Source organism: Canis aureus, chromosome 15 (genome assembly GCF_053574225.1).
Source record: "Canis aureus isolate CA01 chromosome 15, VMU_Caureus_v.1.0, whole genome shotgun sequence".
Classification (NCBI taxonomy): domain Eukaryota; kingdom Metazoa; phylum Chordata; class Mammalia; order Carnivora; family Canidae; genus Canis; species Canis aureus.
Genome location: NC_135625.1, coordinates 48340847 through 48366016, shown reverse-complemented (window position 1 = coordinate 48366016; position 25170 = coordinate 48340847). Strand labels below are relative to the sequence as shown.

At 48.2% G+C, this 25170-nt stretch overlaps 1 protein-coding gene across 1 annotated transcript; it reads right to left on the bottom strand.

Moving 5' to 3' along the window:
* Window positions 1–15158: 15158 nt before the first annotated feature.
* CNPY1 (canopy FGF signaling regulator 1) lies at window positions 15159–24781 on the bottom strand. The gene is made up of 3 exons (XM_077849543.1): window positions 24198–24781; window positions 22286–22382; window positions 15159–18267 (listed from the first exon to the last, which is right to left on the bottom strand). The coding sequence occupies exons 1-3, from the start codon at window positions 24525–24527 to the stop codon at window positions 18230–18232; spliced, it is 465 nt and encodes a 154-aa protein (XP_077705669.1). The 5' UTR covers window positions 24528–24781; the 3' UTR covers window positions 15159–18229.
* Window positions 24782–25170: the final 389 nt, after the last annotated feature.

The following is a 25170-nucleotide window of genomic DNA, read 5'->3' as shown; positions in this document are numbered from 1 at the left end:
CAGGTCACTACCTGCCCAATGCTTGCCTTTGGGCACAGATGTAATGACAATGTGCTGGCCTGTGGGATTTTTCTGATGAGAGCTCCATCCTCCCAGTTGGACCGGGCCTCCCTTCGGTGGCTTTTGGAGCCACTACCTAACTGTCCCCCAGCCACTGGCCCATGCAAGCCCATGGATCCAGGATCCTCCCCGGTTCTCCTCCCGCCCTGCATCTGCCGCCATCCCTGTGGACTGGCCCACCCCAGATTCGCGGGCTCCCTCCCCAGGCAGGGCCCATCCCAGGGAGCTTCCTAGGCCATCTCTGCTTCAGTTGGGGGTCAGGTTGATGGAGCCTAGAACGGGGGATCAAGGAGGACTCTTCCTGGGGAGAATTCGTTGAGCTTCAGGTCACCCACTGGGCCCCCAGACCCAAAGAAGGTGACCTCGAGGCTGTGGGAAGGGAGACAGCCTACCAAGCAAACACGGGCCCTGCCCACCATGTCCCCATATCTGAGGCACAGGGGGTACTGAGCATTGTCATCACTCAGCAGGAAGTGTTGGGTGACCTGTACAAAATTAATTTCTTGGCTGTCGTGTGAATTCCCAGGGGATGTATTCACACAGTTGCCTATAATGTGATGGCCTGAACACAGGCCCGCTGGGGGGATGGTAAGACCTGGGGGAAGGGAGTTGGCCAGGGTGTCCCACGCATCCCCATTCTGTCCCACCATCAGTTGCCTCTGGGGAGGATGCACTTCAGGGCGGCCGGGAGCCGGACTCTGGCTTTGGATCGCCAGCCACAGCCCAGCCGTGTGAAACTGACAAAGTCTCTCAGTCTGTCTGTGCCTCAGTTTCCACATCAGGCTGTTGGATGATCAGCTGCACCCCCAAGACACCCGGACACTCCTGCTGGCCCTGCCTGCATTGAGTCACCTGCTCCAAGAGCCCAGGTCTGGGCCTGTGATCAAGGGTCAGTGGTCCAAGCCCCCAGCATCCACATGACCTCCTCGCAGCAGCGTGCAAACCTCATGCCAGGCACCTATCCTCCGGGAGCCCCATGTCCTTCTCTCCAGCTGGGCTTGTCTCTCTTGTCCGCCACAATGAGTCTCAACCTTTTCAGGTAAAAGGGTCTCTTTTTAACATCCAAATACGGACTTTGAGGTCCATAACCTGATGGTCATTATAGTTTTAGTGCTCTCTGAGAAAACACATAGACAAAACCCCAAAACCTTTGCTTTTGTCAGTCACATTAGCACCTACATGTATTCAAGGCACAATTTATATATGTGTGCATATGTATATACACAAAAATATATGTTCAAAAGCACACACACCCACAGGTGTACAAATATATATTTATTACAAATATATATTTATAAACAGATACCCACAAATATATGTATTTATATAAACATATACACCCACCAATACATATATAAAGGTAAGTGTCTATAACAAAGAGGCCCCCAAATATGGTGTATTCTGTGGAGAATACAGAAGCTTACTTTTCTCAGATGACACACTTCTGCAGTGAACAAGACCTGGACGGTGGGCAGCTCTGTTCCCAGGGATCATTTGGAAACCCGTGTTCCTTCCAGCTGCTGCCCAGTAGGATTCCCCATGATGATGAAAACGTTCTGCGTGTGTGTTGTCTAGCATGGTAGCTGCTAGCCCACCAGCCACTGGGCCATTCACCATGTGGCTGGTGCAACCAGAAATGGACCTTTGGTTTTATCTCCTCTTGGCTTGCTTAAATTAGCTGCCCCCGGGGCCAGTGACACTGTGCAGGACAGCAGGCCCCACCCCAGCCCTGCCCAGCCCCCACTGGGACAGACTGCTTAGAGGGGGCAGGCCTAGGGGGACCCTGTGTCCGCTCACACTGTCGCAGTGGGTCAGCCCTGCTGCTCAGAGCAAGGAGTCGGGCAAGGGACAGACTGGGCAGCAACCATTAGATGCATCTAGTTGCTGTGCAGGGACAGAGGGGTCCCAGCAGACTGCTGTCAGCCTGAGCTGGGCCACCAAACCCTGAGAGGTGCTGTGTATTCTGTGCGTGAACGCGCTGGGGAGATGAGGGACTTGCAGGCTCCTGGAGCTCACTGCACACCAAGGGGTCCATGACTAGAGATGAGCCCCCCACCTTGCTTTCCTCAGCTCCCACCTACCCTTCCTCATGTGATGCTGGAGCCCATCCCAAGCTGCCCCCCCGCCTGCCTGTCGCCAACCTTTCTCTGATCCCCTTGGACAGGGCTCCCTGCCCCTCAGTGCCTCACTGCTCTGGGGACTGGCCCTGTGGCCCTTGGGACACCTCACCCCAGCCCTGGGCTCTGAGCAGCCTGAAAGCTTCCCACATCATGGGCAAAGGACCCAGATAGCTCTTGCCTCATACCATCTCTCTAGCAATGCTGAGAGGGCCGGGTGGTGGAGGTGGGGTGTGGGGGGAGCATCCCCCAGGAGCCTTCCCCTAAGTCCTCTTCCCTCTAATGAAGCCCCAGCGTCTAGCCCTCCTGTCAACCAGAGAGATGCCAGGTCTGTCCGGCTGCCCCCTTCATCCCCACTCTAACAGGAAATGTGATCATTTCAGACTTTTTTTTTTCCTAGTCCATAAATATTTGCTGACCGCTTTCTGTAACAGTGGGAGCTGGAGAGCCATGACCCCAGGGTGCCCCACTCACACCCGGGGCCCAGACTGGCTGCTCCCAGCCCTCCCCGCTCCAGTGTCTCAGGCTGGAGGATGGGTTCTGTGGTCGCCCCACAGGAGCTTGACTGTTTACACACACACTTTACAGTTAGCTCCTCAACTGCTCAGAGCAGAGCTGTGCAGTCGACACCGTTCCTCACCTGCTTTACAGGCAAAGAGACTGAGGCTTAGAGGGAAGAGTCAGGAATATAAGGCAGAGCAGTTTCCTTCTCTATGGGTGGAGTGCTGACAGGGTGGGCAGATGTCACCTGTGTTCAAGCACCGGAATGCACACCTTCCTGGGTAGGGCACTCTGCCTGGGACTCGGGTCCAGGCCCACGTGGATGCTTCCCTAGAGCTCCATCCTCTCCATTCCTGGGCTAGTGCCCAATGGCAGGGAAGGGTGTTGGTGGCCATGGGGTCCCAGACACAGTGGCCGGGTGGGAGTTTACATGGCTAGAGGGAGGCACAGATGGTAGCAGGGCTCGGGGTGGGGGACGGTCTGCCTGAGGGAAGTCGGAATCACTCCTGCTGCTGGGCTGGGCCCAGAAAGGAGGCAGAGGACAGAGGCTGGGAGTAAGCACGGAGCCAGCCTCTGCGGGAGGCCTCGGGAGCCAGAGAACTGGGGTCAGAGCCCTGATGCCAGAGGTACATCTGGTGGCAGACGAAGGGCGATTGGATGGAGGCTGAGGGCCTTGCTGGGCACAGCAAGTGAAGGCCTTGCCTTCAGTGGTGAAGGCCGAGAAACGGAGGCCGGGAGAGGAGGCAGAGGCAGACATGCAGAGCGGGGCTTGGTGGCTAGCGGGGCGAGCCTGCTCTCATGAAGACACTTGCTTCTGGTGGTGGAGGGAGGACAAGACAAGGCCCTTCAAAACCCCACCCCATCCCTTCCACATGGATCCGGCCGGGGTGACCAAGGCTCGCGCCACACTGCCATGAGTGAAGGCCGACGCTCTGGGGCTGAGTGAGGCTGTTGTCACACCCGGGGTCAGCAGGGAAGGAGGCAGCCCTGGCATGGGAGGCATCGGCCCGGGGAGCCCTCCCACGGCCCCTGCCCCTGGCCTGCCCCTTGCTCCCGGGGATTGTCCTAAGCACCACCGGTCAGGACTTCATGGTTCAGAAGCCACCAGAAGGCAAAGGGTGAATGGTGGCCGTTGCCAGAGTCTGCGAGGGCCCGGAAGGGGCCTGTCCAGGCTGCACGCATGGCTGCGCTTTCTGTGTGCCGGGCGTCTTTAAAAGTGGGAAGAGCTGAGGCCGAAGAGAAAAGGAGGAACATCTCAGGAAGTGATGGGGCATCTGCTCTCACCACAGAGGCTCTTTTAAATTTCTAATCAGGAGCCGGGCCTGGGCCGGGAGGGCTTGGTGGTGGGGGCGGTGAGGCCAGTGGTGAGGCCAGCAGGCACTGCTGGGGGGCAGCCGGCCCAGAGTTGAGGATGGGCTTGCTTTCAGGGAGCTGGCTGGGCCTGCCCAGAGGGAAGCGGGTCCTGACCTGCAGCACCCATGGGACCCCTCGGCAAGGCAGAAATTCCTCCCTGGCGCTGGGGTTGCTGGATGTTGTTCTTTTCCGTCTTGGTACTAAGGCGTAATTTTTATACACTTCAAATGACCTGGTGGTTTTTAGCGACACATCACTGATGAGCAGGGTCTGACTGATGAGCAGGGAGCTGATGGTCCACTGAGCTCCCCTCGTGCCTCGCAGATGGCCCAGCATCCAGACACCTGTGGCCAGGAGGCCGAAGCACCTGGACTCAGGGCCAAGTGTCCAGAACCTTCTCTCTTTGTCCCTCAAGATCCCAGGGCTGCTCCTTCTAGCCCTCTCTGCCTGAGGTTGGTTCGGGCTCAGGCGGTGGGTCCCAGAGGCCGGCCAGGCGCCCGCAGCACCTCTGGCCGTTGCCATGGTTAGCTGCAGGCATCCGCGGGGGCGACAGGAAACACGGTGGCAGGACTCCACAGGGCAGGAGAGGATGGCTCATGGGGAAGACGGAAATTTTTCTAAAAGTGTGCAAACAGTTTAGTGAGCCCCACAGAAACAAAAGGAGGAGACAGGAAGACAAAGCAACAAAGGGCACAGAGCCAAGCTGGACTCAGCACTGAGATGAGGCTGGAGGGAGGAGGGAAGAGCCAAGCAGGGGGGTGAGGGACGGGGCGGAGGTGTTCCCCCCCCACCACCACACACACGGGGGACAGCGAGGGGGCGGAGAGTGTGCAGAGCATCAGAGAGGCTCCTGAGGGCAGGAGGGGGCAGCTGGGGGACGGAAGCAGGATGGAAACACGTGGACAGGACCAGTCGAGGAAGACGTGTGCGTCACTAAGGAGAGCAGGGCTGGAATTCCACACAATCGGGAAACAATCAAAGGAGCTTAGCCATCATCCAGCCCAGCCCCTTTCTTTCCCAAGCCAACAGTGAGGGGATGGCCCAAGGTCACCCCACCAGGTCTCTGGGTTCCTCTGCTGCAAGCTCTTTTCCCTGGCACCACTTGACCTGCTCTTCATGATTTGTTCTCTCTCTCTCTCTCTCTTTCTTTCCCCTGAGGTACCCTGTACCTATAACATTACAGTGACCCAGGTGTATGGCACGGTGATTACTTGTATCTACTATGAAACAGTGTCATGTGCAGCATGGCAACTGCGGTTGGCAACACTCTAGTGCATATTTGAAAGTTGCTGAGAGACTAAATCTTTTTTTAAAAGATTTTATTTAGGGCAGCCCTGGTGGCACAGTGGTTTGGCGCCGCCTGCAGCCTGGGGTGTGATCCTGGAGACCCGGGATCGAGTCCCACATCTGGCTCCCTGCGTGGAGCCTGCTTCTCCCTCTGCCTGTGTCTCTGCCTCTCTCTGTGTGTCTTTCATGAATAAATAAATAAATTTTTTTTAAGATTTTATTTATCCATTCATAGACACAGAGAGAGAGAGAGGCAGAGACACAGGCAGAGGGAGAAGCAGGTTCCACGCAGGGAGCCTGATACAGGACTCGATCCTGGACCCTGGGATCACGACCTGAGCCGAAGGCAGACGCTCAACTGCTGAGCCACCCAGGTGTCCTGAGACTAAATCTTAAAAGTCCTCATCACACGCAGATAATTTGGTAACTGTGTAAGGTGATGGATGTTTTCTAAACTCATCTTGGTGATGGCTCTGCCATATATCCAGCCTGCTTTGTGAATATGCAGTCACCCTGGAGTTCTGGGATACAGACCCTGGAAGGAGCAAAAATGATGTTGAGAGAGAGGGAAGAAGCAAATGGACAGGAAGCAAGAGGGCAGAACTCAGGCTGTGAAGACTGCATGGGGGGTGCAGTGCAAGAAGGCACAGGTAGGGGCAGCTGGAGGAGGGGGAGCTGGTGGAAGAGGGGGAGTTGGTGGAGGAGGGGGAGTTGGTGGAAGAGGGGGAGATGGTGGAGAAGGAGCTGGTGGAGGAGGGGGAGCTGGTGGAGGCGGGGGGGGCAGCTGAAGGAGAGGGAGCAGATGGAGGAGGGGGAGCAGATGGAAGAGGGGGAGCTGGTGGAAGAGGGGGAGTTGGTGGAGGAGGGTTAGTTGGTGGAAGAGGGGGAGTTGGTGGGGGGAGCTGGTGGAGGAGGGGGAGCTGGTAGAGGAGGGGGAAATGGTGGAGGAGGAGGAGCTGGCGGAGGTGGGGGGCAGCTGAAGGAGAGGGAGCAGATGGAGGAGGGGGAGCAGATAGAGGAGGGAGAGCAGATGGAGGAGGGGGAGCTGGTAGAAGAGGGGGAGTTGGTGGAGGAGGGTGAGTTGGTGGGGGGGAGCTGGTGGAGAAGGGGGAGCTGGTGGAGGAGGGGGAAATGGTGGAGGGGGAGCTGGTGGAGGAGGGGGAAATGGTGGAGGGGGAGCTGGTGGAGGAGGGGGAAATGGTGGAGGGGGAACTGGTGGAGGTGGGGGGCAGCTGAAGGAGAGGGAGCAGATGGAGGAGGGGGAGCAGATAGAGGAGGGGGAGCAGATGGAGGAGGGGAAGCTGGTGGAAGAGGGGGAGTTGGTGGAGGAGGGGGAGTTGGTGGAAGAGGGGGAGTTGGTGGGGGGAGCTGGTGGAGAAGGGGGAGTTGGTGGGGGAGGCAGCTGAAGGACGGGGACCTGATGGAGGAGGGGAAGCAGCTGGAGGAGGGGGAGCAGCTGGAGGAGAGGTGTTAGGTATCATCTTTGTCCAGGGCATGGGGGGAGGGGGGCCTGATGCAGGACTGGTGTGGGGTGTGCACATAAGGCAGGAGCGTACAACAGAGATGCCATCACTGGGAAACAGGAGAGGACGACACCCACAGAGGGAGCACGATTCGCTTCCTCCAGAGGAACCACACGGCAGCTGCCTTAGAGCATCTCTGGTTCGGGAGCAATGACCCTGCGCATGTCGTGCAGTCATCTTGCTGCCATAGGATGTGAAAACACAAGGGTGGAAGTTACACCTTCGATTTATGGAACCAGTGAAAGAGCCCAATTGCCCACCTTCCCATTTGGATCACTTGTTCAATGAATAAATAGTCATGCATGGGTCCATTCTTTTTGGTATATACTCACAGAAATGTATGAAATTTTTATTTTGGGGGCTACCTGACCCCAGAACACTTTATTTTACACAGAATTTTGCCACATGGGACCTGAAGACCCAATGGCCTCATCCTCTGTTGCAATCAAAATATAAGTGAAGCTGGCAGCTAACACACCTGTCAATATTTCTTTTAAATCTGAACTTTCTGCAGTCATATTACTAATCTTGTTACTATTTTTATAGTCCTCCCCAATATGAGCACCATGGATTGAATTTTTGAGATTTTTGTCTGATAAAATGAATCTTTGAATTCCCCCCAGTTGAGCTACTCTGTACTAGTGATTTAGGTTTGGGTTTTATATTATCAGGAACTCTTTTCCTAGTTCCTTTTTTTTTTTTTTTCCTTTTCCTATTTCCTAAAATGCTTTTTCCAACGTCTTATACTTTTGTCGCTAGTCTTCTTCACTGGGTGGTTAGTGTGGTTCAGTGATCTTTGCGGAAGCGTTTTGGGATGAAATCTCTGGGACACTAATGAGGACGAGGACATATGAGCTAGGGCTGACTGGTTATGCCTTCCGCACCCAGTCCTGTGTGGGGTTAGCACCTGCTGCTTTGCCTTAGACCAAATGGCGAGCCTCTCGGCCCAGAGAAGGACCCAGTCTATTCTCTAAACAACTAGTTTACTATAGTAAACTATAGTTACTAGTTACTAGTACTAGTTACTATAGTACTATAGTTACTAGTAAACTATACTTCCTTCTGTTTAGTTTACGTTCTTCATCGGGTTCTGCGAGCTCCGGCAGGGAAAGTGCATCCTGTTGTCACTAACCTATGACCACCAGCAACTTACCAGTTCTTTCCGTTACAGAATAGACCTGGTGATACCGTGGGAGGATTCAGCAGTGCCTGTGACCCTGTTGCCAGTTTAAGTTTTTGCTTGCTGTCCCATTCGTCCACATACAGTGTTGCATTGGTTTCAGGTGTACAATGTAGTGATTCATCACTTTCACAACCACCAGGGCTCACAACAGGTGCCCTCCTCCATCCCCATCATCTGTCCCCCCACCCCTACCCCCACCCTGTGACCAGCACTGTGTTCTCTGTAGGTAAGAGTCTGGTTCTTGGTTTGCTCTGTTTTTCCCTTTTGCTGGTTTGTTTTGTTTCTTAAATTCCACCTGTGAGTGAGAGCACAGGGTATTTGCCTTCCTCTAACTCATTTCCCTTAGTGCGATACACTCTTGCACCCCTATTGCCAGTTGAAACCACAGATACTTTCGTATAGAACTATAGTTACTGCAGATACAGCGGAAGAGCGTTTCTGCTCATTGCTCACCTCAAAATCATTGATTAGACCTGTAAGTGCATCTTCTTATCTAATTTATTAGTAAAGAAAGGCATCGGCAGCCCGGGTGGCTCAGCGGTTTAGCGCCTGCCTTCAGCCCAGGGTGTTATCCTGGAAACCCAGGATCGAGTCCCATGTCGGGCTCCCTGCATGGAGCCTGCTTCTCCCTCTGCCTGTGTCTCTGCCTCTCTCTCACTCTCTCTCTGTGTCTCATGAATAGATAAATAAAATCTTAAAAAAAAAAAAAGAAGAAAGGCATCACAATTAAAATATATTTTATAGGTATTTTAATCTCCTCGGGTTTCTTGTGATCTTGTATATTTTGTTTTACGCACGCATATGTATCCATCTAGGAAAGGCATGACCATGGGCTTCCCAAGGCTGCCAAAAGGCTCCATGGCATGAAAAGAGGTTAAGAAGCTGTGCTTTAGAGGGATGTTGAGACGTGGAATGCACGTTCACTAAAGGGCCAGCAGCTCTCTGGGGCCAAAGAAAGAAAAGGAAGTTCAAAGAACAGTGTCTTTACAAGGAGAACAATCAATGAAGTAGCTCTGAGGAGCAGAGGGCTGACCCTGTGGCATTACCCTAAATTATTAGTATTCAGTGCAGCCAGTCCTGCAGGGTGGTTTTGGGGCCACTGCTCCCAAGTCCAGCTCTGCCTGTGGCCGTGGGCACGGCATCTGGCCACCACCACCTGGCCGCACCCAGCTTCTGCGACCCCATGACCACGGCAATTGTCCCCACCCTGAGCTCAGCCCCCACATTAGGGCCACATCCTCTGCCTCTCCTTGACACAGTGTTTCCTGACATGATGCCACCCATGGACAAGCCCACATCTGAGCAGCAGCGGTGCCGCCTCTAGAGTCCTGCTGTCTGTGCAGCAAACTGCTGCTCTGGTGCTCCGTGCGCAGGGCTTCTGGGGGCACTGCAGGCGCCGAGCCCAGGACCCTGGTCCTCTGCTGCCGTATTCTCACATCAGAACCCGGAGGACCTCCATCTCAGGGTCCCACCTTCAGTGCATCGGAGTTCCCCCTCCCCCAACGCTGCAGGTACACCGATGCTACAGTCGGGACACCGGGACCTTTGAACCAGGTCACTCAAGTCTCTCCAGACCCTGGTTTCCTCATCTGCAAGGTGCAGATAAGAATTGGCATTAAAAAAAAAAAATAAAAAAGAATTGCATTTCTTTCTTTTTCTATTTTTTTTTTTAAAGATTTTATTTAGTCATGAGAGACACAGAGAGAGACGCAGAGACACAGGCAGAGGGAGAAGCAGACTCCATGCAGGGAGCCCAATGTGGGACTCGATCCTGGGACTCCAGGATCATGACCTGAGCTGAAGACAGACACTCAACCGCTGCGCCACCCAGACATTCCCAGAATTGTATTTCTGCACAAAGCTGTGTGACATGGTGCCGGGAGAAGGGATTGCAAGGGCCGTGCTCATGGTTATCCCCAGCACTGCTGTCACGGGAGCAATGGGGTGCTTGCGGGAGGCCCAGCTTACCTGGCAGGTGCTCAGCCCCACATCCCAGGGACTGGGACACGTCAGGCATGCCAAGAGGGCTCGGGCTGGTCCAGGTCATCTTGTCCTTGGACTGAAGACACAGAATGTCCCAAACGGGAAAAGACTTTCTGGAATCCTCACATATAGGGGACCAAAGCAGGAGGGCAGGCACTGTTCTAGACTCTGATGGCATCACTGGTCCCATGGGCCCAGGGTCGTCCGAGCCCTTTCTGCTGTGGCAACAAACCAGCTGAGGGGGCGGGAGCGGCACTGTGGTGAACCCCCTGTGGCAAACCCCCTGGCTCACACCCCCGTGCCCGGCACCAGTTTCACAGGTGCTTATCCTCAGCACTTTCGGTGTGCAACCTCTGTCAATGGAAAGTTTTTTTAATCTGCTAAAGATTCAGGTAGATACGGGAAATGATCTGAGGGACCTACTATGGGAGACGGGGTAAGTACAGGTGACATGCGCTCCGGGAAATAAGTGCTTTGCAGCCATGACAGGTTACATTGCAGGAGAGTATCGAACAACATGAGAAGAAACTCATAGCACTTTGAGTGGAAAGGCTGGGCCAGGGAACAACAGGTGTATACACCTAATCCACACGCACACACACACTCCCACCAGCGCACATGCATGTGTACATACATACATGATGCAATTATCTGAGTGACGGGACTTAGGAACATTTTTATTTTCTTCTTTTTAAATCTACATTTTTCTGGGCAGCCCGGGTGGCTCAGCGGTTTAGTGCTGCCTTCAGCCCAGGGCGTGATCCTGGAGACCCGGGATCGAGTCTCATGTCGGGTTCCCTGCATGGAGCCTGCTTCTCCCTCTGCCTGTGTTTCTGCCTCTCTCTCTCTCTCTCGCTCTGTGTCTCTCATGAATAAATAAATAAAATCTTAAAAAAAATAAATCTACATTTTTCTAAATATGTGTATTTCTTTTTACTTATAAGAAAAAACAGTGTGTGTGTGTGTGTGTGTGTGTGTGTGTGTGTGTGTGATTTCCATTTTGTTTTGTCTGGTTTTCAAGAAGGAGACTCAAGCTGCAGAGACCCACGTGCCTTCTCTGAACCCTCCTGCGAGGGGCAGATGGAAGCGGCACCAACCACCCCTACCCCCGTCCAGCACACAGCTTGCTCTGATCTGAATGGCACCTCCCAAGTGTTTGTTTGGAGGACCAAGGGTTCCCACTCTGTGGCCCCTGGGACCCCGACGTGCCCTGAGGCCTCCAGGAGGAGCAGGGGCAGGAGGCACTTGACCATCTTGGACGTGGTCTTCCAAGGAGAACGGAGGAGACACAGACCAGCAGTGACTGCTAAGTGGGCTCGAGACTGAGCAGATCAGGCTGGCAAATAAACCAAGGATGGAAGTCCACAGGGTCAGCTCGATGAAGGGTCCTTGGCTGAGCAGGTCCCTCAGTTCGTAGCTCCAGTCGGAGACTCTCTCCCTACCCGAGGCTTTCAAAGGCAAGATGACAGGGATGTGAACAGGTCACAGGCCCTTAATCAAATAGATAAAAACTCTAGAGGGGTCCAAGGGATTTCACGTGCTCTCCACCACCCTGGGGACCCCCCGCACAAAGAAAAGTTAACTGCTTTCTGTTGTATCAAAAATCAGCAAAAGGAGACAAAATATTTTCATGACCCGAGTTTGTGTTTAGCTTGAAGGCGAGCAGGGAAGGAAAGGCCTGTGGGACACCCACTCGGTAGCGGCCCCGGGGGAGGCTCGCAGGGCCCAGCGTTCTTGCAGGCCTGTCTGCAAAACCGCCAGCTGACCCAGGTCGGGTCCCGCTCTGTCTGGGCTGGGGTCACGGGCCACCTGGGAGACACCGTCCCCCACCAAGGTGCCACCAGGGGCATGGAGAAAGGACCACCCAGTCACTCCCCACCCTCACTATGGTCTCTGCCTCTTCCTTCTCAGGGCAGCGGACCCTGAGGGTCCAGGTAAGCTCCCCCTAAAGGCCCCTGGGCAGGGAACACATTTCCAGCCCCCACCTCTCATCAGTAGGGGTCTGGTCAGCATTTTTTCCTGTCACCAGTGAGGGGGGCAATCCTGGGTCTGCCTTTCCCACTGTGACCTCAGAAACGTGGTGGCTTTGGAGGAGGTGACCTTCTCCAGACAAAAACGAGGACCCCATCCTTGTCCAGCACATGGAGGGCACCTCTGGGGAGGTCTCCGCATGGGCCCCCTTCCCACAGAAAATCCCCAAATTCCCATCTGAATGTAGGGGGACCCTGCCCACCGCCTCTCTGCCTTTCCCTGGGGGGCCTGACAACCTACAGGGGTCTGATGAAATGTGGCAGTCAGCAGGAGGCTCGTGGAGGGGGCAGTTGCTGAGGGGGCACAGGGGACAGGGGCACCTGACCCCTGAGGCAGGCGGCACCGAGTCTGCGTGAGGCTGGCCGGCACTGTCCACGCAGGAGGAGGGCTCAGGGTGGGGAGCCTCTCCAGGTTGGTGCAGGGCTCACTCTGAGCTGCGGATGAAGCTCGGATTTAGGGGCCAGCCTGAGAGAAGAGCGGTGAGCTGGGCTCACATCAAGGAGAGAACAAATGGAAGGGAGCCAGGGCTTTGTTTGAGCCTGATGGGCTGACCGTGGTGTTTGCTCGTCTGGGATCTGGGACGAGGCCGGCCGGACTCCAGGCCGCGCTCCCGCTGCTCAGGGCGAGGTGCAGGCCAGCGCGGGACAAAGGGCTGCCCACCTGGGCCCCTCACCTGCTGGAGGGCCCAGGGGCTGGAGTCACCCGGCTGTGCTCCCCAGGGGCCCCTGAGTGATCATGTCACTGCGTGGTTGCTCAATACCGGGTTAGAGCGCAAGAGGATGCCGCCGTCGTTGGGAGTAAGTCGTAGGAACAAGAAGAACAAAGACTTAGCTGGGTTTGACACTCAGTCACCACGTAGAGGGGAAAAGCATTTCTTAAAAAAAAAAAAAAAAAGATTTCTTTTCTGAAGGTTCAAAGTACCTCACTCAGGAAGGTGGAAAGGGAGCAGCTTCTATTTGGCCATGTTGGAGCGTGTTGGTTCTAACAGCGGTGCTGCTCCGGGGTGGCTGCATCTCTGAAGCAGGGCCCCGCTGCGCCGCCGGTGCCCGGACGCAGCCCGGCGGGGCTCCCCGTGGCCTGGGCACAGAGAGCGGCAGCGCCACCGCAGACACACAGCGGCCCGCCAGGCACACCCGTGCCTCAGCCTGGAGGCTTCCACTCTGGAAACTGGTCCAGGCTTCAGCACCCACAAAGTGTACAAAATGGAGCTAATTCACGACATCTCCTGTTCACCACTTGGGGTGTTGCTAAAAAACAAAAAAAACACCGGCCCCCCCACCCCCCTGCTCAAGTGGCCCTTTAATCTTATGGCATTAAAATTTAATCACCACTCTGATTGCATATAAAGGCAGTTCAAGGGTATATTTTCACCTTAAGGTCTAATAATTTAATAACGCTTATTGAACGTGCATTTGTATTAGACTTCGCCCTGTTTTAATACCATGTTGCTTTAAATAGGGTCCATTTTTAATGGGGGCCAAATAGTCTATTTTTTGGTTCTCTGCTCTCTTCTACAAACCACAGGGCATGAAGGTGTGTAATCAGCGCTCTTTGATGAAGAACAACAGAGCCATAAAGATCATTTCTATCAGACAATGAACATCACCTGATTGAAATCTTCTCTCTCTGTCGACAGGGGTGTCACCTCCAGGATTATCATGAGCCTTTCTGGGTTGAAATCATAGACTATGCTGTAGAGAAATTCCCACTTGTTCGGAAAGCGGCTTTGAGGCAAACCCTTAATATAAAATGTCAGGAGTACATCCTAACTCTTCAGGTGCCAACTTCGCTATTCATGAAGTTTGAAAATTGGTATTAATATTTTAACTTATCACTTACAGGATCTTTCCGAGTCTCAGCCATGCTTAATTAGCTGACATTGGGCATCCGACGTTCCATTATGTAACTCGCATGCCTTAGATATTGGTTTATTAAGATCCCCGAAAAGGAGGAGGAAGTTAACTGGAGTCTCTATCTGCTCCGAGGGAAGGGGCGCGCCTCTGAGTCGTATCATAGCTCAGCCAAGTGTGCAGTCGGCTGTCGCCTACGCAGTGGTTTGAGGGAACGCGGTTCTCTCTGTCCTATTTAATCACTCACCTCACTGTACTGGCTTCTACTCTGTGCCATTATGTTTTGGGGGATACAGTTTTGACCCGTGGCTGGTCAAATCAAATCTGTGGTCCATAATAACGAGCCCTATCACAATTCCATTCTGCTCTACTTCTAGCACAGCCTCATAGCTTGTTGTTCTCCAAGAACTTCTTAGCAGATGAAATGTGCTTTGTAAAACTATCTTGCTGTTGTGAGGTAGGATATCTGCTTAGATGTGTTATGATTTAGGGTATTTTTTTTCTTTCTTGAAAATCTTGAACATCAAGATTAAGGATCACAGGAATGATTTTTTTTTTCCTTAAGGAGTTACAGGAATTTCTAGACATGTTTTCCTCTGAGATCTCCACCTTGGAGCCATCCCAGCCTCAGCTGACTTCCCTGTGCCCAGATTTCTTTCTAACTGCGTGCCCAGATTTCTTTCTATCTGCAGGCGTGCGTCTGTGTTTCTATCCTCCCACCTGTCTCCTGAGCCCTCCGAGAATTCAGAAGGGTGGAGAACTGTAGCTGATAGTTCAGATCCCACATCACAAACTGTCCTTAGGAAGCCAAACTGGATTTTTCAGGTAATGTCCCTACAGACAAATGAGCTCATAGTGTATTAAATGTAATCACCATCTCCTTCAAGAAGGGTAGGTCCTGAAAATGGACAAAATCAGTGGGCGATTCCTCCTCAGCAAATACACGTTCAGGGCCAGGGGCAGCACGTATGATTCCAGAGAGGACACTGTCACCTGCTGGATCTTTTCCTTGGTAACTTAAAGGCAATGACTGTCTATGATTCTGTATTTCAGTATCATCTATCTCATCAGGTCTTTTACCTATTTGGTTCCTAAATGTAGACAAATAATCTGAGGAATTTAAGAAATGTATAAAGGTGCATTTAGTTATAGGCAGAAAATCAAAACAAAATGCACACTTGTATCTAATAGGTATTGTGACAATTTAATATCACTGCTAATTGCATTTTGGTATAAAATGATGCAACATGTTTGAATGGGCTTCAAGATTTAAGATGAGCTCTTTTAAGATTAGCTAAAAAAACGTGTATCAAATTTTAAAGCAGGCCACAAAATCACAACAGAGAAGAGCTTTTTCTCATATTCCATTATAATCTGAATTTTAAGATTGATAGTTTAAAATTCTTTTATTTAGATAAAGCCATTACATATATGAATAAATATCAACCCTAGCAGAGAAATAGGTAGAACAAATATAACCAGCTATTGACTATTTTTTTAGGGCTTGTCTTAGTAAATAAAGTATTGATCTCTCCCATTTGGGACTTGGGCTCAATTCCACTTTCCACTCCTTGGTGAAATGGATTCATTGGTCTTGGCTTATTCTTAGAAAGTAGTAATCCACATAACAAAATATAAACAGTGCATCTCAGCCAATTTGGTTTCTCTTTATGAGAACAGGTTCCCAGCGTCTTCCAGGGAGACCCAAAGAACCTGTCTCATAAAGCACATCTTGAAACCACTGCTTCAAATGTGTCTACCCTCCCCGTTATTTTAATGAGTATCACACCACACCCCCCACATACACACACACTTTTTTCCTTCAGGAAATTTCCTGACCCAGAATTAGGTTGCTTTTCATTGACTCCGAGAAACTTTTGTGCCACACTCTGGGCGCTGCCTTTTTTTTTTTTTTTTTTTTTTTCCCAGGCTTTTTGCTTTGTTTTGGTTTGGGTCAATAAACGTCATTAAGAAGGCAGGAATGTGGCTCCGAGGGATGCTAAAGCGAGCAACTACTCTGTCCCATTATTGTTCATTAGCAAAAGCAGCACACCCTGACTATGCCCTACAGGGAAACTCCAGAATATTTGCAGCCATAAGAAATGCGGTGGTTTGTGTCTATCCCACAAATGTACATTTAATCAGTGACTTAACTACAATATTTACACTTTAAAAAAATCTCTGGAAAGAAAGGCATGAGATGTCAAACATATCATAAGAGACAAGACTTTTTCCTGGGAAATAAGAAACAACTGAAAAAACTGAAAAGCCATATTCGGTGAAACCTTACATGTTCTCTATTAGAGGCAAGGTTGGTGGCTCACTCCAGTCGGAGCAAAAGCATAACCATCCGTGAGACACTTTCATCGGGGAAGGAAGGCATACCTCTCACGTTCACTTGGGTTGTAAACAGGAGCCCACATGTTCTGTTGTGATCTAAGCATCAGCAGTGTCTGGATCTGAGAATTTGTGACAATTGCTAGTGAGAGTCTGGGAAGCCTGAGGTCACACTTCCACAATTACAGATGTTCCAGCTTCGGGTGTGGTGGGGAGGACCTATCCACCAGGTTTTCCTGAAGGCATCACGTTCCTGGGCAGCGCACGTACAAGGAAGCCCAAGTTTGGGAAATGTTTACAGCTCACTATTCGAAATGTTGAATTAATCTTAAATAGACAGGTTTACATAAAGATGTAGGGACTGTGTTTTAAATCACAACTTTACTCTGTGACTTGAAAATGGTGCGAATGATTCTGAAATCCTATTTCCGTCTTATGTCCACTGTAATGCAGGTTCATGGGGTCACAATATGCATGGTTTATACCTGGTAACCAGCTGCAGACACATCCGAAAAAGACATGCCTCTCAGTTTTCCCAGATAAACAAGAGACATTAATTTTAAAAATCTGACTTCCAAAAAGAAGTGGGATGGAAGAGGGAGAAAAGTGGAAACTGCTTCCTCTTAATTTTGGTAAATTTTCCTAAGTTTCAGAACTATCCCTTCCCCAAAGCCTCAGCTGAATGTTTTCTAGGCAGTTATGTAAAACATGGCAAATAGCTTTTGCTCTTCGGGCCAGCATTTAGATCATCCTCCCTAGTAAATTCTCACCATCAACCATGAGCATTTCTTTTTAAAAAGAAGTGTAGGGGGATCCCTGGGTGGCTCAACAGTTTGGCACCTGCCTTTGGCCCAAGGCACGATCCTGGAGTCCCGGGATCGAGTCCCGCGTCAGGCTCCTGGCATGGAGCCTGCTTCTCCCTCTGCCTGTGTCTCTGCCTCTCTCTCTCTCTGTGTCTGTCATGAATAAATAAAATGAAATAAAATAAAATAAATAAAATAAAGAAGTGTAGGATACACCCTGACATTTTAAATAATTAAATCAGATTCAATTGAATGTAAATTTAACAGAGAAAATGAACTAATTGTAATATGAGAACAGGTTATTATGTCCTGGTACTAAATGTGTTCAATAGGTAATTTCTCATGAAGTCCCACTTCCCCACCATCTCCACACTGACAAGAACACCCCAATGGGAGAATAATAGGTTAGTTAGTAGTAAAATATACCTACTAACCGTTAGCTGGAAGTCTTTCAAAAAAAAAAAAACAACAACACACACGCAATAGAGTTTTCAGTAAAACAAAGCATGCTCATTGGTGTCATCTTCGAAGAATACACAATGTAATAATAAATCAACTTTCTAAATCATCTGAATTCAAAAGGTATGCTTGAGAAAGGCCACCGTATTGTTCGTGATAAAAATATTTTTTACGCAATTACATTTTAGAGATTAAAAAGTTTTAAAACTCTATGTTTAAAGCTGGCAATTTGAATTTCATTCCTGATATAAAGTAAGTTGGTTTCTTTTATTGATCATCATATATAACCCAGAAGTATACATAATCTGGAATTTGTGGCAATATATTTTCTTGATTTCATGACCAATCAAGTATTCAAGAAATCAAATCAAGTTCTTATCAAATAGAACATGATACTTGTAGACGTGGATAAAATATACAGTATGCATTATCAAACCCTTATTTCATTTATGAAATAGCTTCACTTTTTTCTTATTATAAAATTAAATTATTTACTCCCAAACCTGTCAGTACCCAAATCCACAAAGGTAATTTGTTTTATGCACTCCTCAGCCTCCCCTATAGAAAGAACCAAGTTTGTCATGATGCCAAACAACAGATTTTCAATAAAAAGTCACACTTGAGACAACATGGCATAAACAAGAGATATAAACTTTCTTTGCATGAAGAAATGAAGATATGAAACAGATGTTGACCTGTGGAGCTGTGGCTTTCCTCCTCACTAACTGGTAGAACTGGCATCCTAAAGCTCAGTTTGGTTAGCAGAGGTTTCACAGAGGTCTGGAGAAAAAAAAAGTTATACAGCATTACAATCACATTTAATCACAGCATGTGAGTCCCTAACTTTCTGTAAAAAACACGTTTTTATAGAAGCACATTTTAAAAACTTTTTTATCATGGAAAATTTCAAATACACACAAAGGCATAAAAAAGGGTAGAATCTACTCCCCAGGACCCCAAACCTGGCCTCAACACCTGCCAATGCTCTGCTATTTTTGTTCTATCCTCCAGCATTTTTTCCTGGAATATTTAAAAACCAAAGCCCAGGGATCGTACCATTTTGCCCATGGCCTTGGGAGTATTTAAGAAATGCTTTAAATTGGGGCACAGCATGCTTGGCATTTAACTCAAGGAGCCCTTTGATACACACTACTTTTCTAAGTGGAAGCAATTAATGCCAACTCTCTTTAGAAAGGCTATGGATTCTTTTAACTACAGAATTTACGTTAAAAAGAAAATATACTGGCCTTTGAAAGTAATTACTTGGTATATTATAATTCAACACCCCCATTCGTGTTGGGAAGGATACACAAAAAGGTAAAAATGCTTTTCCTTTAAATGTAGGCTAAACATCTCAGGATACTTGGTTCCTTATTCCGTATGTTGCGTTCAAAATGATCAGGTGACAGATTCATCAGTCTAATGGTTTAAATGTTAAGATTTAGTATCAAAGCAGGAGTAACATGTATACAGATTACATTTCTGTATTTACATCCATACCCTCACACTCCAGCTATCAAAGAGCCCCAGACACCTCAGAGTATCCATTCATCCATGATCTACAGTGGTATGTTCTCTGCCATCAGTAGAATATAGCTACATTTTTTTTTATCATGACCTGGTATCTTATTAAGATTTTGAAACACCATTTTGACTTCAAGACATTAAAATGACAATCTGGCAAAGCCTGGGTCATGTGCCACAAAATTTTCCATCAGGAAATCTAATGAACTCACTTTTCTTATTTTGTCTGGGAAAAAAAAAAAAAACAGATTATGTATGGGGTATCCCTATTACTCTGTCTCACACCCCAAGAACAGGACGGATTTGATAACTTTTATTTTATGCAGTGAATAAAGCTGCAGGGGCGTCCACAGACCGATCTGCAATCCTATCTATCGCCTTTCACTGAGGGTTTCTTTATTTATTCAAAAGGTGGCACATAATGTTCATGAAAATCCCACTGATGTGTTATTTTTAAATCCAAACGGTCATTTTGAATGTAACAGATATATTTTCCATCATTCTTCATTTGTCTGTTTGGGGGGGGTACGTTGTAGGACCCTAATACTTAAAGGATCCAGTGTTAATTAAATAGATGGGAGGCATCTTTCACAATATATATACACATATCAAATTACCAAGATATATACTTTAAACCCCTTATAATTTTATGCCAATTATACCTCAAGAAAGATGGTTTTAAAGTCTGTGAATATACCCTCATCCGCTCCTATGTAAGTATTAAAAAATAAAGTGAAATGAGCTACATTAAAGAGAAAAAAGCAATATTCATATATATATACACACACATATAACAAACACATGGATATATGTACACACGTATATACAAATTATAAAAAGGGACCAACTTTCCAATTAAACATCTAGTTCTAGAAATATCTATTTAAAAGAAATAATCTCCCTAAAAGCAGTATGTAGACATTTTAGCAGACCTCAAGTGTAGAAGGTCTTGCACATAGTACACACTGGGTAGCATATTAATGTGGTTTCTGAGCCTCCCGTACACACATAAACACACACACACGCACACACATACACACACACAGCCATATCTTTAAAACATCTTTAAATCGTGGAGATCACTCACACCAAAGTTGCTGGACAATGGAACAAGATAAAGTATTACCTTGACGGAACAGGGCATGGACGCCGTGCTCTCATAGGACACTTGCTATACTTGTACATACATTACATCTGAAAGCGCCGAGTTTTTCTACAGTGTGAGCATCTCACCTTTTACATGGGAATCTGATACTGTCCCAGTATGTTCAAACTCACGACTTCTTTGTCACCAGGGTCACTAAGTGCAATTTTTTCCCATGGGCTTTCTGCTTTAGCCTTTTCTGGCAATAATTTTTAAGTTTGAAAAAACTCCACCTTGTTATGTGGTGTTAACTTACTTTAAATGTAGGGGAAGTCTGGGTGGGGGGCGAATCTAGCCTCTTTTTAAGATGGATTGTGCTCACAGTTTTTAATTTATGAATGGTTTAGAACATCCATAAATATGTCTCACAGAGAAACACCTGGAAAAACTCACTCCCCTGCACTATGCTAAGCCAGGAGGTGGTTACCCTTTGGGGGTGCTGGCATGGATTCTCAGTAGTTCTGAGGCACTGATGTTTATGTTTATTAGTGTAAGCACTTAACCGGTTTTTAAACAACCAAATGCTATTAAGAATTAGTTATCTCATGTTTTATTTCACACCAGCAGTCCTGCATAAATCTTAGGTTTCCACCCTATGCTCTTGTTTTTTTTGGGTTCCTGTGAATTTTTATTTCCAGTTATAAATATGCAAAAGGAGTGAAAAGACGATATTATTAAACTCAAGAAGTCAAATTGCTGCATTTAGGGACAGAGCCTTTCCCCCAGGCTCTGATTATTTGTGTCAAGGGCTGCTGTGAAGACTTGGTCAAACTTTCTCAGGTCATTCTGTAAGGTCTGAACAGGTGTTTATAGAGCAAATTGTTGCATTTGCCATAGATGACTATGACAAATCCAAACCCTTTGTGAGGAAAAAATAGGAAAACAGATATTTTCATGATTGATCATCCCATTTTTGTTTGTATCTTCAAACATACATACATCCATCTCTGACTTGTCTGAATAACTTCCAAAATACTCTCTTTGGAAAATTGTGGCTATGCACTTACAGATGTGAATTTCACAAACTACAACATTATGTAGCTGAACTCCATGGAAAACTGGACTTCATCTTTTTATTATCTTTTTAAACTGAATTTTAAGCAGAAAACTATCCCATTATCTACTCAGAGCAAGAAAACTTTTCCCTGTTAACGTGGATTTATGACTTTCTTGTTTGATAACCTTTGATGACATGGATATATGTCTACAAAGGTGCGGTGAGTATTATTTTAAGGAGTTTGGCACTAAATCTGATAATGTGGGTACGAGTATATTATACTTTATTATAAACAATTGCTAAATATCTCAAGCTTCTGCAATTGTATAAAAGCACTCCCAGGACTTTAAATCACTCCATATGCTTCGTTCATTTTGTCAAAGATATCTGAAAAGTCTTCCTGACTTGTAAATGTACTGAGAAAGCATCGGTGACACTCCACTGGAAGGCTTACACTCTACCAAACAGGTGGAGGGCTCAAAGGGGGTAATATGTTTCAACTTTGTATAAATCAAGTTCTGGTCCTTTTTTTCCTGCTTCTGAGTGTGAGTGCATGTGGGGGTGTGAGTGTAAGAATATGAGTCAAATATTATTTTCTACCCTCTGCCAGAAAAGACTTTTTTTTTTTTTTAAAGAAGTGGATTTCTGGGAAATAAACTTGAAAAACAAAATATCCAGCACCCCTCGCAAATCAGCAAACAAACAAAAAAACTTTTAAAATCTTGTATTAAATAAAGACCCCACCTTCTGTCATTGTAGGCAAGTTTTTAGGAGATTCTCCTTCCTGATCCAGGATGGAGAATTCCATCTCTGGGAGTTTAGAAACAGAAAATGTTTTTGGATCCATCCAAATCTGATGAGGATGTGCTCCTTAACATCTGGAAACTGAGTCCTTTAGACTTCCTTTACCAGGCAGAGGAAAAGAAGTGCCAACCAGAGAGCCCCGAGGTAGCCCTGTGGTTTGGTCTGTCTGTTTTCTCTCACAGGGTGTCTTTCTGATTCAGTGGAGAGCTATTGGTGGCAGGGAGACAGCAAGGCACGGTTTAAAAAAAAAAAAAAAAAAAAAAAGATGCTGCAGAGCTGAGGGAGAAGGGTGGGTGAGCGGAGGACACATGTTACATCAGACACAGTACCTGCTTTTTCACTGCACAGCTTGTCAGCGAGGTGGTGTGCCTCCTGGGCGATAAGTGAGGATATTTCGTCTTCATGCTCCTCTATTATGGCTTCGCACTGCGGAAACGGAATAACGGCATAGGTGGCTAGATCCACACGCACGGGGCATCTCATAAGAAGCATTTACCAAAAAAAAAAAAAGAAGCATTTACCAACACTTTCTTAGCCGAAAATATAAAATCGTATTGCCAAGGTGGTCCGTTTTTATTAGCCCCTTCGGTTTAAGACATCATTGCCCTGGATTAACTCTCTCCCCAGAATGTTAATTGCATCATGTTCCTGGGACTTAACCCACTGATTAGTCCTGTTGAAAGACAAGGGTAAGGAAGGAAAAACTAGTCCTTTGTATTTGGTATTTGGTCCTCTTCCTTAAATTGGAATGCCAAGACTAGGAAGAAATGTCTCCTGGGTGGAGCTGAAAGGTCTTCGCCTTCCGTTTTTTTGTTTTTGTTTTCGTTTTTTTTTGTTTTTGTTTTTTTGGGTTTTTTTTAGCACCCTTTAAAGGACACAGCTCCTCGAAATGGTTAAACCGGGTTCCCTCAGATTTAACATAATAATCCATGTTGTGGTTTTAAAACAGAGTCTGAAGGGTGAAAACAATTAGGTTTTCTCAGCAATCAAAACCAACTCCTCCTCAATTTCACTGTGGATAACATGCTTGACAGTTACTTAGGCAAGTTTCTTTTCATACCATTTAGAGATCCAGTCATAATTTCACTTTGCTCCTACCCCATAATCTAACTTTTCAGAGGAGAGGGAGCCCATGTTTGCCCAGGCATTTAAAAATCTTAAATTCTAAGTGAAGTAAGTACATGTCTGTGTTAGAGACCCACAAAGGTTACAGTTTCAGGAACTGGGAAGCTACAGCAGGGCATTCACTCGAGACTTGCAAATCATTTTCCAAGTTCATTAAGCAAGACTTTAAAATTTTTAAATGGCATTTAAAAATATTTAAATTCCACTATAATGTATTTATTTAAAACCTGTGAAATGCAAGCACACTCACTTATTGCAATTTCTCTTCCAGACTACTTTCAACCTGGAATTATTGCCTATACTTTTTAATTAAAATGAAATCTTCAAAAGTCGGCTAAAGCCCTTATTTCAGGGGTTCAGCATGCCTGACATTTTGGCCAATGTGTGAACTTAATACATTTTTTAAACAGGCTTTTCCATCACTTTGTCTGATTCAACAGCATTAAGTAAAGTGAAATATATTGGAATATATTTTGCCAGGCACACTCTAGCAAGCCAGAGGCCAGCATTCATCTAAAATAAACACTATACTGGACGGAAGTTTGGCATTAAGCCAGCTACCATACCTAAGTCTTTGTTTAACTTAGTTTCTGCTAAAATACTTGAATTAACTCAGGAAAGAAATTCTCTCTCTCCTGTGAAGCCTGAAGGGGGGTGAGGAGGATGTGTGTCACTCTTCCTCCATCATTTGGCGATAAATATTTGAAAACGACATTCATTTTAATTTAGACTCTAACCTAGGAGTCTCAACCCCTGATTCCTTCTGTGGGAACCTGGAGGAGCCCTGCCTCAGCCACAGGACCCACTGGGATCCCTCCCGGAGCCCCATAGGAGCACAGAAATATGCCAACTGTGTCTTAAAGTCACTGGGGGCTGCAACAGCACTTTCTGGAAAATATTTCCCATCTCCACAGCCCGTGAGGTGTTTCCACAAAGGCAAGTTTCTAAATGCCTGCTCAACACTGAAAATGTAGCAGGACAATAAAGCAAACAGATAACAATTTAATGTTCAGTGTATTGAAACACAACAACCCAAGCAAATAGAAAAAAAAAAGGGGGGGGGGACAAAAATGTATTCATGGAGCACAGGATTCACCTGCAAAGAAGAGAGCTTACCGCAAATTTCAAAGGTCTGTAAGCATCAGAATAAAAATAGAATTTTTTAAATTCTTTGTATATTTTGTCTCCTTTCCTTGGAGCAAATCTCTTAAACGCCTTCTTCTTGGTCACAGGGTCTTCTTCTAGCTTGTAGTCGTTCATCCGCTCACACACTCCATCCAACAGGTCTGCTAGGAAAGCCTCCGAGTGGGCTAAGGGCATCTGTGAAGACAACAGGGCAGGGAGGCTGCTGCCTTCACGTGCACGGGGTTCAGGAGCGGGAAGGGAAGGCGCGCGGAGACACTGGCCACCCCCTGAACGCCAGGATGCTGGCCTTCCTCCTTTCATCTGTGCACGACTATGCTACAGCTTACAGAATTTCAGAAGTTAGCCTACACGGGGTTTTTGAGAGAGTGCGGGTGTTTGAGAGTGGACGGGAAAAAACTAAATTCGAATGAGAAGGTCCTCTTATACAGGTGATCATTTTCTAAGGTCACGGAACATGCAGATAAGGCACCGACTGCAGAAAACGGCTGTGATTATTTACTTGCCAGGGAGCGGGGGAGGGAGAGAAGGGATAGACGGAGAGAGAGGGAGCGAAGGGAGATGGGGAGATGGGGAGAGGGAGGGAGGGAGGGAGGGAGGGGGCAGAGAGGCCGAGAGGAGAGGCGGAGAGGCCGAGAGCGGCGGCGGGCTCGGGGACGCGTGGGCCCCTCCAGGCCGAGCGCCCTCGGTGCGGGCAGGCGAGGTGGAGCGCGCGGCTGCGCCCGGGCGCGGGTCGGGGCGGGGAGTCCCGGCGGCGGCGCGGGCGGCGCGGGGCGGCCCGGGGCGCCGGGGAGAGGGCGGCAGGGGCGGCCGGGGCGGCCGGGTTGGCCGCGGGCTCCGCAACAGCTGGTGCCCGTCTCCGCGCGCCCCGCTCCCTCCGGAATCCGGCGAGGATTCCGAGGACCCTCGGGCCAGCGCCTCCGCCCCGCGCGGGGGTCAAAGAGCA

What these genes read in the sequence shown, in the direction of transcription:
- CNPY1 (XM_077849543.1), bottom strand. Translation starts at nt 24,527, where the DNA reads ATGAAAGGAGGAAGGCCAGCATCCTGGCGTTCAGGGGGTGGCCAGTGT. An exon ending in ACAGACCTTTGAAATTTGCG is followed by an intron (nt 22,383 to 24,197) that starts GTAAGCTCTCTT and finishes CCGTTTCCGCAG; the next exon opens with TGCGAAGCCATAATAGAGGA. An exon ending in GCTGTGCAGTGAAAAAGCAG is followed by an intron (nt 18,268 to 22,285) that starts GTACTGTGTCTG and finishes TTTTTTCTCCAG; the next exon opens with ACCTCTGTGAAACCTCTGCT.